At 51.4% G+C, this 14,310-nt stretch overlaps 1 protein-coding gene across 7 annotated transcripts in view; it reads left to right on the plus strand.

Annotated features, from left to right (window-relative positions):
• Positions 1–9,980, plus strand: part of ACTR3B (actin related protein 3B) — a 77,904-nt gene extending 67,924 nt beyond the window's left edge. For all 7 annotated transcript variants that reach the window (XM_080818381.1, XM_080818383.1, XM_080818382.1 and 4 more), the window contains 3 exons: positions 7,081–7,206; positions 8,473–8,556; positions 9,092–9,980. In XM_080818381.1, coding sequence (XP_080674507.1) covers positions 7,081–7,206; positions 8,473–8,556; positions 9,092–9,187 — 306 coding nt within the window. In that variant the 3' untranslated portion in view covers positions 9,188–9,980. The remainder of the gene's footprint in view (positions 1–7,080; positions 7,207–8,472; positions 8,557–9,091) is intronic.
• Positions 9,981–14,310: the final 4,330 nt, after the last annotated feature.

Here is a 14,310-nt window from a genome sequence, read left to right on the forward strand (position 1 = left end):
TCTGCTTTCAGCTCAGGTCATGATCTCAGGATCCTGGGATCGAGCCCCGCATCGGGCTCTCTGCTCAGCGGGGAGCCTGCTTCCCACCCACCCTCCCGACCCCGCCGCCTGCTTCTCTGCCTACTTGTGATCTGTCAAATAAATCAAATCTAAAAAAAAAAAAAATCCATGACAGAGATATGACAAATAATTGTAATAACCCAGACCAGATCCTGGACTGGAGGGATAAAAATGCTGTAAAGACTATTACTAGGTCAAGTGACAAAACTGGAACAGGGATGACAGGTTGGATAAAAGTTTTATGTTCATGTAAGTTTGCGAAGTTGACAGTTGTGCTGTGGTGACATAAGAGAATGTCCCTGTTCTTAGTTAGACACACTGAAGTGTTTAGGAATGAAGGACCTTGATGCATATGATTTACTCTCAGATGATTAAAGAAGGGCGTGTGCGTGCGCGTGTATGTGTGTGCATGTGTGTGTGTGTGTAGAGAGTGTGAATGATGGAGCAGGTGTGGTTAGGTGTTCACAGCAGCTAAGTCTGAATAAAGGGTGGTACCATTTTTGCTACCTTGAAATTACTTATTTCCAAATGGAAACTTCTTTCTTTTCAAATAAAAAGTTTAAAAAAACCCATTACATCAACTTGTTAATATTTGCCTTTTCCAAAAAAGTAGGATTAAATGTATTAAAATAGCTATTAGTGGTGATTTTTTAAAAACTGGGTTACGGTGCTTATCTTGTTTGAAATGTAAATAGAAATTTACTTGAAAAATAAGTGGCCATTTTAGATGTAATCTACTCAATTTTTAAAGTATTTTATGATGTTGGCTTATGTTGCAAATTCTCTGTCTCTGAAATCCAGCTATGAGTTCTGTTGGGTAAACTGGCCTATTTGAAGTGTTCTTTTGGTATTTTCTATTTCTTACAATATCTTTAAGTGCCTAGTTTGATTGATGTGAGTAATTTAAGATTATTAAGAGCCCCGTGCACAAGATCCCTGTGTATGTCTTAGTCAAGAAGACGGGGTCACTGTTAAGTTTCGGCATCCCTCCAGGGACTTAATGTCAACCCAGCTGTGTTTTATTTACCAAGTGCTGTTTTGTATTTGATCTATTTCTGCCACAACAAAATGAATAGAAGAAGCCTTATAATCTGCCAGATACAGATGATCTGTTCTAGGGCAGAAACGAGAAAGGATTTAGAGTGAAATCAGTGCAGCCAGTAGGTTCTTGTAAAGTGATGCTTGCTTGATCTGGTCAACGAGAGCCATCCTGTCCATTTACCATGGTTAGTGAGAGCCATTTTGTCTCCTTGCAACGGACAGTAAGAGCCACCTTGTCCACTTACTCTCGTGGTCAACGAGAGCCATCTAGTCCACAGGCCATGGTCTGTGAGAGCCATCTCGTCCACTTGTCGTGGTCAGAGCCATTTAGTCCACTTACTGTAGTCATTGAGAGCCATCTTGTCCACTTGCCGTGGTCAGTGAGAGCCATTTTGTCCACTAGCCATGGTCATGAGAGCCATCTTGTCCACTTGCTGTGGTCAGAGCCATCTCATTCACTTGCCGTGGTCAGTGAGAGCCATTTTGTCCACTAGCCGTGGTCATGAGAGCCATCTCGTCCACTTGCCGTGGTCATTGAGAGCCATTTTGTCCACTAGCCATGGTCATGAAAGCCATCTTGTCCACTTGCTGTGGTCAGAGCCATCTTGTCCACTTGCCGTGGTCATTGAGAGCCATTTTGTCCACTAGCCATGGTCATGAGAGCCATCTTGTCCACTTGCTGTGGTCAGAGCCATCTCGTCCACTTGCCGTGGTCATTGAGAGCCATCTCGTCCACTTGCCGTGGTCATTGAGAGCCATCTCGTCCACTTGCTGTGGTCAGTGAGGGCCATCTTGTCCACTTGCCGTGGTCATTGAGGGCCATCTTGTCCACTTGTCGTGGTCATCGAGGGCCATCTTGTCCACTTGGTGTGGTCATCGAGAGCCATCTTGTCCACTTGCCGTGGTCAGTGAGGACCATCTCATCCACTTGCTGTGGTCATTGGGCCATCTTGTCCACTTGCTGTGGTCAGTGAGGGGGATCTTGTCTACTTACCGTGGTCATTGAGAGCCATCTTATCCACTAGCCATGGTCATTGAGAGCCATCTTGTCCACTTGCTGTGGTCATTGAGGACCATCTTGTCCACAAGGGGGACCCATTGATGTTTTATCTCACCACTTGTCCCTCTGAGCATCTTAATTGACTTATTCACTTGCCACGGTCAGTTCTTCATCTCTACTCATACAGTGAAGTTTGTATGTACATTTGCTCACAGTGTATTCTGTGTAAGTAAATCTCATTACAACCTGGATTCAGACCACATCTAATTTAGTCTTTTCAGTTCTGCTGTTCTATCTGTCCTGTTCCATATTCCTATCATTTGCTGAGTACGATCTAAGCTTATGACATTGTTTTCTAAGCTTTCCGACCTCTCCAGAATCTTCTTGATGGATAGGGCCATCTTGAATCTTGCCAGGATTCATGCTAGTGTTTTCTTCAGGTTTCCCTGTGTTGCATTGTGTCCACGTTCATTGTCTTTGACCATATTACCTGTGCTGACCTCGACAGAGTGTAGTAACAGTGTGGGTGGAGCTCCAGCCTGTGGTTTAAAGCTCACACTCATTTCACAACGAGGACAAAATAGTTCTGGGTAAAAAGCCAAGCAATGGAAAAGAGGGTTGTTTGTCTCTTACCTGTCATTGGGTGTGACCTTGCCTAATGGATTCTCCTGAGATGCACCTGCTCCCCAGCTGCCTCCTCTCTTTCTCAGGGGCCAAGTGGGTGGGTGCACGTATGCAGCTCTCGTTAATGGTGGTGAGCAGGCACTTGGGTCGAGTCCTGCCGCCGGTGCAGGGACTCTCCTTCCCAAGCCCAGTAATGACCAGTTCAAGGGCCCTTGTGCTGGCCTTCCTGGGCACCTCTCAAGTGAGAATCAAGATTCAGGCACGGAGCAATTTCTTCTGCAGGAAACGAGCAGTTTCTTTTTAGAGAAAAATCTGAAATGAGCAGCTCTAAAATGCTTTTAGGAGATTCCAAATACTAACGTTTTAAAATGTAAATCTCTACAGTGATAGAAAGTTGTGTTTTAAAGTTTCATTTCTCGTTTTACATTTTCTAACTTTTTTGAGATCTCTAGGCCCCTTTCGTGAATCTCTAGATTGCTGGAATTTGGACACATTCCTCCAGCCTGTGAGTGAACTTGCAGCACCCAGACAGTCTCTGCTCTTTGGGGCTCCAGAGATCTTTTTGTTGGTACCAGTGACAACAGGTGTGCGTGGAGGGGACTAGGAGGTTGTCTGGTGATCAGGTGGACTCCAGGCCGTGGAGGTCTGTTGTGCAGGGAAGGAAGGACAGAAAGAAGGAATTCAGAATGAAGACGAAGCATTCCTGCATAAACTCCAGTCTCGTTTAGCCCTTTGCCCTATTTTGTCAGAAGCCAGTTCTGATGTGTTTCAGCTTTCCTATTTGTCCGCCCCTAGAAACTTGCCCCTCTCTACCTGCCCACCCTTAAGTGTGCAGAGTTTGAGGCAGTCGGGAAAATACATCCCATGTAAGAGCGGTCTGGGCGCTCTGGGCGAGGGAGTAGCAGAGCGACTCCGGCGGGACGAGGACAGCGGAGGACAGCATGGTTCTGTCCAGCCGTTCAGGAAGGACCGGGCGCCAGAGGAGAGAGGGACGGTGTAACCTGTGATGGGAGTCACAGCGCCTCCGAGACGTGATCGAAACCAGTGAGTTTTCCTGAGAGGCCCGGCTTTTCCTGGCGCTGAGACCTAGGACAAGCTGCTGCTTTCACCTTCACTGAGAGTGAAGGTCGCTTCTCCACCCATCTCTACAAGAGGCAGTGAACTTCTCGCTGCTCTGTCTGGAGCCATGCCGAGGGCGGGGAGCCTAGATTCATGGTCCTTTGGGTGGGTACCGAGAGGCAAAGCACGCAGGTAGCTCTCCGGTGGCCCGTGTTGCTGTAGTAGTAACACTGATGCCCTTCACTGCGTCCTTCATGATAACTGGCACGCTGTTTGCAGATGGGGCCGTGGACAACTCTTGGTTCATGGTATTGGGTATCCGGCTAAAAGCGGCTCCACGTCTGCAGACAGTCATTTAAGGGGGGGATGACTCAGAGTCTTGCTGTGACTTTGAGGGATGACCACTGTGGCCCTCTGCCCCACACTGCGATGGGCCATCCGGGGGCTTCCTCAGAAACCCACGGGGCGATGCCCGACAGGTGCCGGCTTCGAGTTCAGGCCACGGAGCAAGGCCATGGTCATCTTAGCCTGGAAAGGTTTCAGAGGAGTTGTCTGTGGTGGGGTTTGGGAAATCAAAGTAAGTGAAAAACAACAGCAAAAAACTGAAAATAAAAGCACACTTAGGGCTGTCAGATTGCAGACAGGTGCTGTCCTTCCCCCTGCCAGCCCACCAGCCCCCAGCTCCTGCTGGATTCTTTGATCGAAGCCGAGGTCTTTCCTTCCAGAAGGTAGTTGGCTGGTCTGACCAGCATTTAGAAAACAGGACCAGTTGCCAGTGAGGCTTGTTCAAGGGTACGATGACCAACACATCAAGAATGCCTTTAAGTTGTGATTCTTACCAGCAAACAGATGCACAGTTTGTGTCCGCAGGTGACAACACCTCTCTGGGAGGAGGTGGGTTTGACTTCATCTGGTCCGTCAGGCACTCGGTCCTGCAGCTCTCACCTCTTGGTGGTGTCCTGCTCGAGGGTCAGCACCCAGGGTGACCCCCAGTTCCGTGTGTTGCCCCCTTGACTCCGATGGGAACCAGACCCTCTCCTCTTGTTTCCAAGAGAGTTCTCCCCAAGGAGACCGAGCGCGGGAGTGATTATTCATGACACTGATCCTAGGATGGGATGCGGCTTGAAAGATCTGGGTTCGCAGTTTGTCAGGGACAGACAGACAGACGGACGGGTGCCTGATGGTCTCTGTGTGTGGGGGGACTGTCAGTAGAAGTTTGCCCCCCAGGAAATGGAAGTGGCCGCTGGCTGGGCTTCCCGGGGACTGAGCCCACACTGTTCCGAGAGCAGTCAGGCCTGCGCCCATTCAAGTGCTCCGGTGAGGACTGGCCGAGTGTGTGGTCTGCTGGGGGAGAGACTTCAGTGGTGCTCTGTCTGCTGTGGTCATTCCTGGATGCTCAGGGGTCTGCGGGGCGCAGTGCTGCTTCCTTTCAGTAGGAGGGTGGAAGGAGGGGGGCGAGGGCAGCCCTGTGGCATAGGTCAGGGCTCTGGGTTCTCACAGCGCTTCTCCCGCCATACATCGGAATCCTCCCTCATTCCTGGCCTTGAAGGCCAAGCTCAGAATCTCTCTCTCTTTTTAAGATTTTATTTATTTGACAGACAGAGATCACAAGTAGGCAGAGAGGCAGGCAGAGAGAGAGGGGGAAACAGGCTCCCCGCTGAGCAGAGAGCCCAATGTGGGGCTCGATCCCAGGACCCTGGGATCATGACCCGAGCTGAACGCAGAGGCTTTAACCCACTGAGTCACCCAGGTGCCCCCTCTCTCTCTTTTTAAAGATTGACTTACTTATTTGAGAGAGAGAGAGAGCGCGCACATGCGCAAGTGGCCGGGGGGAGACAGTGGCAGAGGGGGAGGGAGAGAGAAAATCTCAAGCAGACTCATGGCTGAGCGTGGAGCCTGGTGTGGGGCTTGATCTCACGACCCTGAGATCATGACCTGAGCTGAAATCAGGAGTCGGACGCTTCACCCACTGGGCCACCAAGGCGCTAAAAGAGGATCTAAGATCCTTTCTTAGAAGTAGGTTGTACACGAGACTTCTGAAGGTGATAGAAAATGTCAGTTCAGTTTGGTGGCTGCTTGCTGACAGCTTCCCCTGGCCCGTCCCCAGCTAAGGTCCGGCGAAAGCCTCCACCTCTAGCAGTTCTCTTCAGCCCAGCCACTGGAGGGTGCGTCTGGTTGACGGGCAGTCTGCTGGTAGGTCATGAGGGTGACATTTCTCGGGGCAGACGCTCAGGGGTAGAATTGGTGTGGATCCCAGGTAGGAAGCAGGATCACCAGTGGCCTCTCCTGGCCCCTGCTCCTTTTCCTCCCGGCTCTGAGCTCGCCTGTCTCGCCCCAAGTCTGTGTGGGTGCTGGGGCTCCTGTTCTGGGAGTTAACCAGAAAGAACAGTCTGTTGTTGCTCCGTACTGGCTGCCTGGAAAGGGGTATTGGAACATCCTGTCATGTCACCGGTGCCCTGGGTGAGCAGGGACAGGAAGGTGCACTTCCCCTTCTGTGCCGTGTGGGGAGGGTTGGCTGTTGGGAGCTTACCAGAGGGGTCCTGCTCGGTCACTCCCGGGGTCGGGAAGAACGGGGGCCGGCCCCGCACGTGTTGTGTCGCTACAGGGCCTTGAAGTAGGGCTTCCCGGCTCTGGGACCGGTACTTTATTTTCCTTCTCTACCGTTTTCTCAGGTGATGTTTTCTGTAAAAAAAAAAAAAAAAAAAAAATTATCGGGATATACCTACTTTTGCTTTCATTGTCCTAATGTCCTGTAGCCTGAAAGAATGACATTTACCTCATCAGAATCTGATAAGAGATTTAGTAAAGCTCCCTTCCTCCCCCTTCTCTTGGCCGCTGAGCAGGATGTGCGTGGTGGAGGCCTGTGGGCAGCACGGTGGCTCTCCCCGGAACCCCAAGGGCACGCTTCCTCCCTGGCCCACCCTTTGAAAAAGGTTCAAGTATTAATTGAAAGGATCCCCCCCACCCCGTGATTATTAAGGCAAAATAGCTGCAGACCTTCTGTTGCTTTGGCCTTGGGTCATTCTAGCAAGTCAGTTTGTTGGTTCAGAGTGTGTTTGGGCTCCTGGCCCCTGCGGAGCTGTCCCGTTGTCAGAGGAGCACGTAGGGCAGAATTTCTGTGTCCGCTTGGTTATCGCTGAGGAGAAGTACCGAGAGGCAGAATTTTGATAGCATTAACTTCGCCTCGACTCTTGTCTTCCCACACGGGTGGAATGTGTCGTCACAGGAGCAGTGGGGCAGGCCAGGGCGGGTGGGTGATTTCATCAAAGGAAACCCCTCTGCTTTGTGTCTTGTAGAATGTCGTTCTTTCAGGAGGCTCCACGATGTTCAGGGATTTTGGGCGTCGACTCCAGAGAGATCTGAAACGCGTGGTGGATGCCCGGCTGAGACTCAGTGAGGAGCTTAGTGGAGGCCGGATCAAGGTAGGGGGCGGGTGGGACGGGCGCGTTAGCCTGGATGCTCCCGGTCCTTCCCATGGCCGCTCCCCTTCCCTCCCGGGACTCTCCCCCACCATGCACGGCTGCCCCCCCCAATGCACGGCTGGTCACCCCTCCTTGCATGGCTGGTTCCCCTCCCATGCATGGCCAGTCACCCCCCGTGCATGGCCGTCCCTCTCCCATGCACGGCCAGTCCCCCACTCCATGCACAGCCGGTCCCCACCCCCCATGCATGGCTGGTCCCCGTCCCATGCATGGCTGGTTGCCCCTTGTGCACGGCCGGTCCCCCTCCCATGCATGGCCGATCGCCCCCTGATGCACAGCCGGCCCCCCCCACCCATGCACGGCCAGTCGCCCCCCATGCACGGCCAGTCCCCCCGCCCCGTGCATGGCCAGTCCCCCTCCCATGGATCAGTGGCTGGGGCCTGAAGGAGGAACAGGTTCGTTTCTCAGCTGCTTGGTGAGACTACATTTGGGGATTTGCCACCTGAACTCCTTCCAAGAGTGTAGCTTAGGGTGACGGCCACTGGGCTGGCCACAGCCCCTTGGTGCGCACGCTGACCCCCGGCTGCCGGCAGCTTCTCTGTCTTACAAGAGATGAGGCCTGTTGTGTGACGACCAGCATCAGGGAGAGGGGTCCGTTCGCAGTGAGGGTCTTTACGTCCTTTGGAAACGTTCTCATTAAACTAAAATAACTAGCCGTAGCAGCGAGTTTCTGTGTGTGCCCCTCTGAGGTCATCGTTCCTAATGAGCTGGTGTGTTCCCCGAGCTTCCAGGCGGGACTGGGCTCTGGTGTGGGGAAAATGGGAGCAAACACGCACCCTTCAGCCCAGCGGATGGCACTCTTGGTGAAGGGTCATTTCTCACAGTAGTTTGGGACACTTGATCTAGCTCTACGACGCTAAAACAGCTAATTTGTGTTGTAAAAAAACATGAGTTGGGTTAATTGCTTGGATTGTCTCCTGTTTAAAATGCCTTTAGCCTCGTGAGCGCCGGCCCCTCCTTGACTGGGGGCCTTCTCTGCACCACTACGCTGGGGCGGGGGCGGGGGCGGCTCAGACGCTTCCTACCGGAGGCCACATGGGGCTGATCCTCATGGAGGGACTCGGACACAAGGGACGGGGCCTCGTGCCAGTGGTGGGAGGAGGCCCCACGGCGGTCGGCGCTCCGAGCGGGTGTCGTGTCAGCCGGGAGCTTAGCGGTGACCCCTCGTGTGCCCTGGTGGGTGACCGTGCGCTGTCTGCTCTCCAGCCCAAGCCCGTGGAGGTCCAGGTGATAACGCACCACATGCAGCGGTACGCCGTGTGGTTCGGGGGCTCCATGCTCGCCTCAACGGTAAGTCCTCCCCAGGCCGTTCTGTGTCCCCTGCCTGCGCCCTTTGTGGAGCGGGAGCAAGTCCGCCCGGTCCCGGATGGGTAGTGCGCACCCGCGCCGGGCCTGGCACTCGGGTCCCGGAGAGCTAAGAACCGTCGCCGGTGTTTCCCTTGCGCAGCGAGTCCCTGCCGGTCAGGGGTCACAGGTGATACGGCAGGTGATATCCAGATGTCACCCCGGACGCCTTGCTTTAGTCATTAATTCCTGTAACCATTTCACGTGATGACTCCTTTTTCTCCTCAAGTTTGCCAGTAGCTAGTGAATTGCTAATTTCGGGGGAGCATGTAGCTGGTGTAAGTGGGGACCGAGTCCATTTTAAAGAAATGAAATCAGGTCCCGGTCTGTAGCTCGGGCCTTGGAGGGGCGCGGAGCTTCCCGCAGGGGCCTGGCTGAGGGCTGGGGTGTTGGGGCAGGCCTCTCCGGCTGGCGTGCTGGGGTAGGACTCTGACCTCCTTTCGGGAGGGTCTTGAGACTCCTTCTAACCACTGCCCCGCAGCCTGAGTTCTTCCAGGTGTGCCACACCAAGAAGGACTACGAGGAGTACGGCCCCAGCATCTGCCGCCACAACCCTGTCTTCGGAGTCATGTCCTAGCGGCGACCTTGACATGGTCCCCCGGTCACGTCGCGCTGGTGAGCAGGTGCCGTCGGGGCTCGGACGAGACCGCAGCTCCTGTAAATAGTGGCGTTTGGTGTCGATGTCGAGAAGCGTGCTTGCGTCGCCGAGTGCATGAGGCAGTCCAGTGCACGTCACCCGTGTGCCCGCTGTCCGACGGCCCTTCCCCCGCCACCCCTCCCCAACCTGCCCCTCGCCTCCGTGCCTCCCCAGCTTCTAGTGGGCGAATCCAATTCTGGAGGAATTCACCTGCGACTTGAAAAATCGTTAGGAAAAAAACCCAGAAGATGACGCAAAATAGTCCCCCCAGGAAAGAATATGGGGCTGCAAACCCTTTTCCTCCCAGCCTATTTTTGTAAATAAAATGTTATAAACTTGAAATACAAATTGATGTTTATATTTCCTATCATTTTGTATTTTCTGGTATTTGGTACAACTGGCTGATTCTGAGCACGGGTAGATACTGGTGTCATGGAGTGCCGTGAGAACACGTTTTTCATCGTGAGGCATGTTCTGATATGTCTGTAGGCAAACAGAATCAAACAGCAGACTTTTTTGGCCACGTTTGCTAGAAAATGATTACACTTTACTGGAGTGACATGAAGTTTCAACGCTAAACACTGTTGTACGAGAATCATTACCAATAATGTACCTTCCATTTTCCTGTTTGAACTTTCTGGAACTGTTTTATAGAAGACGCTGGTTTGCTCTTGGTTATGTTGGGTGAAATGCTGCCTTGCACCCTTGTAATAAAAGCAGTTAGACTCTTTATAAAGATTTCCTGTTGTGCTGTGCTGGTCTTTCGGGTGTCCGCTCTGTGCCCAACTGGCAACTGGTACCAAGCTTGCGGAAGGAAATTTCCCAGAGTGAGGAGGACTTACTGTCTTCAGAGACCACTGCATCCTGTCCGGGAGTCCAGGAAGTGCCGTGGGACAGGTTTTGGGGGCGGGGTGGGGCGGGAGGTTCTTAAGGATTTCCAGCGGCCCTTCCTGGGAGTTCAGAATCCTTGCCAGCGGCTTCTAGTAACTTCTCCGACGTTTGCTGAGTAGATCGCTGGCTTGAAAGGTACTTGGCTGAACTAAGACATTTAGTGTTGCTCCATTCTTCGTGTGATACTGACGTTACTTTCCAAACTGGTGCTTATGGTATTTGTTCTAAGCCACGAAGTAGGTTTTATTCTCTGAAAATTTGCCTTAAGAAACATTTAGTTTTGTTATTTAAGTTTAGAAGCAGGTATGAGAAGAATAATGTCAGTTCTCCACTCAGAGAATAATGGGGAAATCTGAGTTTTCTGTGCTGTAGGCAGTCCCTGCTTATTCTTGATGAATCGTCAGTGACCCCAGACCCTCGGTCTCCCGCTGGAGAGTCTCAGACCGCTTGGTTCTCGGGATCACTGGACTGTTTCAGTTTCTCCTGGTTTCTGCAGCCCCTTTCCTGCCCGGTGTTCCGGGACTGTGTGTCTGCCTTCAGGCAGTCCCATGCATCTGACATGTGGAAGCAGGAGCACTGTGTGTGGTGGGACTTCGCTAAGCGCGGACTGCACGTGACCTAATCTTAACAACACAGTAAGTCAGAATTACTGTGATCCCCATTTTCCGGATGGGAAACTATGGCTGAAAGGAATTCAGCGCACGCCCACGAGCACGGCTAGGAGGCAGAGCACGACTCCATGTTCTAACGTGTGCTTTCATAACCGTCCTCGTAAGAGTGGGAGGAAAACAGCAACCAGGTGGGACGGTGGGGGGTCGTGCCCGATGGCAGGAGTCTCTGGAATGAATTCCATTAGATACCCGAGTAAAAAGAGTTTGGAAATGGCCGTGGGTAGCTACAAAGTATTTCCCCTCTAATCCAAATCCCTTGGTAAGGAATGTGTTCTAGGAAGCTACCCATATAGGACTTTTTGATGTGGAATTGTTTTCATTTTCTTTCATAATGCTTTGTCAGTGTATGTTTTGTCATACGGATCGACTTTGTTGTATTTCACAAATAAGAGAGAAGAGTTGTTCGACTGAGCACCTGGAGCTGTAGTGGACCCATAGTAAGTATTCAGTAAATTCTAGCCATTGTTAATCTGTTACTGGGTCCTGAGAGCCCTGCTCATTACAACTGCGTTAAAAAATCGTTTCGGTGGGAGAAAAGAATTTGAGGTTCATGAGCTAAATGGCCTTCAGAACTTTCAGTAAGAAAACATATTTTAAAAAGCTCTCTGTATAGAATGGTAGGATCTAAACATCACCCGGGTTTTTCTCAGTATAAATTGCAGATACAACTGAGTCACTTTTATCATCCACGTAAAAGCCGCCCTTTGCTGTGGGCGCAGCTGCTGCCTTCCCGCCGAGCTCCGAGCTGTGAGCCCTCCTTCCACAACCAGCACGCGGTGACTTCGGTTCGGGTGACACGTGTTCCGCACACTAGCTTTAGTTGAACGCACTGAGATTTGGTATCACTGCTGATCTTGGCGCAGGAGGGTGCCAGCATCCCGGAGTGAGCGGCCCCAGCAGGGTTCCCTTTCCCGGGAGTGCTCCAGCATCCCCTGTGGATGAAATCCCCATCGAGCCAGCTTCTCACCTGTGCCCCACTGATGCCCTGTGCCCTGCCCCAGACTAAGGTCCTTGGAATTGATCTTTGTACCCCCAGGACCTCCTGACAACCTGGCACAGGGTGAGTGCCCAGTAAATACTGAACCGAATTCCTGTTCACATGGAGACTCCCCGCCTGGTGTTTCCAGGCTGCCTGAGCTCCATACTGAGAAGTGTTACGTGTTCAGGGAAGCTTGTACAAGAGCTGGTTGTACTGTAATGTCCCAAGGATTTGGGACATTAACTATCATTACCTTAAGACTTACAATCATATTAAAATCTAGCTCTACATAGTGACCCTGATAGACATCCCATGTACCCGGAAAGGGGACGAGTGACGCCATGGCACATCTCAGAGCATCCGCACGGTGACCCACGAGAGTCCAGTGGAAGAAACTGCCCCGCAGACCCCTTGAAGACCAAGAGTATTTTACGGTGGTAACAGCGGGTTCATTCTCTGATTTAACTACTAGGAATTAAGAGCTCTCATGTGACTGAAGCACCGACCATTGTGTGATTAATTCCTTCTTTACGATCCCTCCATCCTGTCTCATTTGTAAAAATTACGGTTGTGCCAAACAGGCTTGGGAGGTTAATCAAGAGCACAGCTTATTGAAAACCACACGAGAGCCCCATTAAGAATATTTATCTGTTAAGTAATTCTTTACTTAATTGAAGAATATTTCATAATGTTTCCTTTAAAAGTTGCTGTCATGCTTGTTAAGTAGAAATATAAATTGATTGGCAAAATAATTGTATGGGCCCCTAATTGGCAATTATGTCAATTTCACATGGTCAGATGGAAAGAAATCTTTTTGAAAAGGAGAAAAGAAACTATAGCTTGATCTTGGTATCGTGGAAGGATTTTCTAATGTTGGGATGTTTGTTCTTACTACCCTGTGTTAGGTCTCAGAAGGAAGCGGTTTATTCCCTGGTTGACTTCTCAGGTTTTACCCTTTTGTTTTTAGGCTGGGCTTCTATGGATGATTTCTAGTGATGTGTGTGCACGCCTGAACAAGTGTTACTAGTTTAGTAGGATTTGCTACTAAAAATTTCAGAACTTTTTAATTGATAAAAAGACTATAACTTTATTAAAAAATTAATCATTACAATCCTAAGGGTTTATAATGTCAAAATATAAACAATGTGCTGTGGCCATATTTTCAATATTCAGGGATCAGATCAACTGTAATAATTGATCAGAGCTCCATTTAATTCACCCTTGGCCACAGAAGCACTTTACTGGCAGATACATTTTTGAGTAGTTTCCCACTAGACCTTCCTTGGCCTTGAGTAATCTTTCTTCCTGCTTCTGGTTCATGCCTGGCAGTGGTACCCGAATGCTGGAGGGTGTCAGTGAGGGTGCTGTGTTGTTGGTTCACGGTAGTACAGCGGAGCCGGGGGCCTGGGGCACGGAACAGGTCGTTTGAGATCCCGAGGTCACAGCCTGGCGGTGCACCCGGCTGACCGTTGGTCCCCTGAGTCCCAGGTCACTTCTCTAAGTGCCTGTGAGCCATGGTGTGCCAGCCAGGGCTGCGGTGCTGATGGACCGGAATGTCCCCTCCTGGGGGACAGATAGACGTTAATTACAGAGTCAGATTGTGACTGACCACGGCGGGGCCCTGGGGGCCAGGTGCCGATCTGCGGGCACACAGGGCTGGAGCCAGCATAGGAGCCACGGGGCTGGGGTGGAGGCCTCTGAAGGAGCGGTGGTCAGCCGAGTTCCCAGGGGTGGGTGGAGGCAGGTTAGTGAAGGACTCGCGGGGAGAAGGTGTCCAGGAGGCGGGTACCATGGCAGTTTTCAAGGGAGCGCTAATAGCCTGGCATGCAGGGCAGCGAGGAGATAAGGGTGTCCGAGGCAGGGCTGGGGTGAGAACTTTGGCCTATCTCTTAAGAATAAAGCACTTAAGCAAGTACAGGGGGATTCTCAGATTTGTGCAGACATGCCTGGGAGTTTCTGCCAAGAGCTGTAGCTTTTCCCGAGTCACGGGGTGGACCTGGAACGGTGGGGTGTCAGGGGGGTGGTGACACGAGCTGGATGGGAAGGAATGCTTCTCTGGAGCTTGGGCTCGAGAATGGGCAGCTCCAGAGAAGTCCGAGTGAGACCGGATGGCCTGGGAGGCGTTGCCAGGGAGGAGAAGCCGGAAGCTTTATGTCTGAGTCCGTACAACAGCGGGCGGAGTTGATGAGGAGTGGCCAAAGGGAGTCAGAAATCAGAATGGCCAGACCCTATGATCTCTAGATGAAGGGAGGGAGCAAACGTTTTGAAGTTTACGGATAATAAGATACATAGCTGGTGGATGCGGTTTTCAGTCTTGAAACAGAACGCTAATTTCTCCGGCTGTATAGAAATAGTAAGGTCTTTTTGAAGCCTCAGTGTGGTGCTCTGTTTCTTTTGCCGAAAAAGCTACTGTGGTATTTGAGAGCGAGCAAAGCATTTTGGGTAACATCACAGTGCAGAGAACGGACTCCTCATTATAATTAGAAATAAGCTAGCTAGGGGCACCGGGGTGGCTCAGTCAG

This window comes from Martes martes (genome assembly GCF_963455335.1).
Source record: "Martes martes genome assembly, chromosome: 11".
NCBI lineage: Eukaryota > Metazoa > Chordata > Mammalia > Carnivora > Mustelidae > Martes > Martes martes.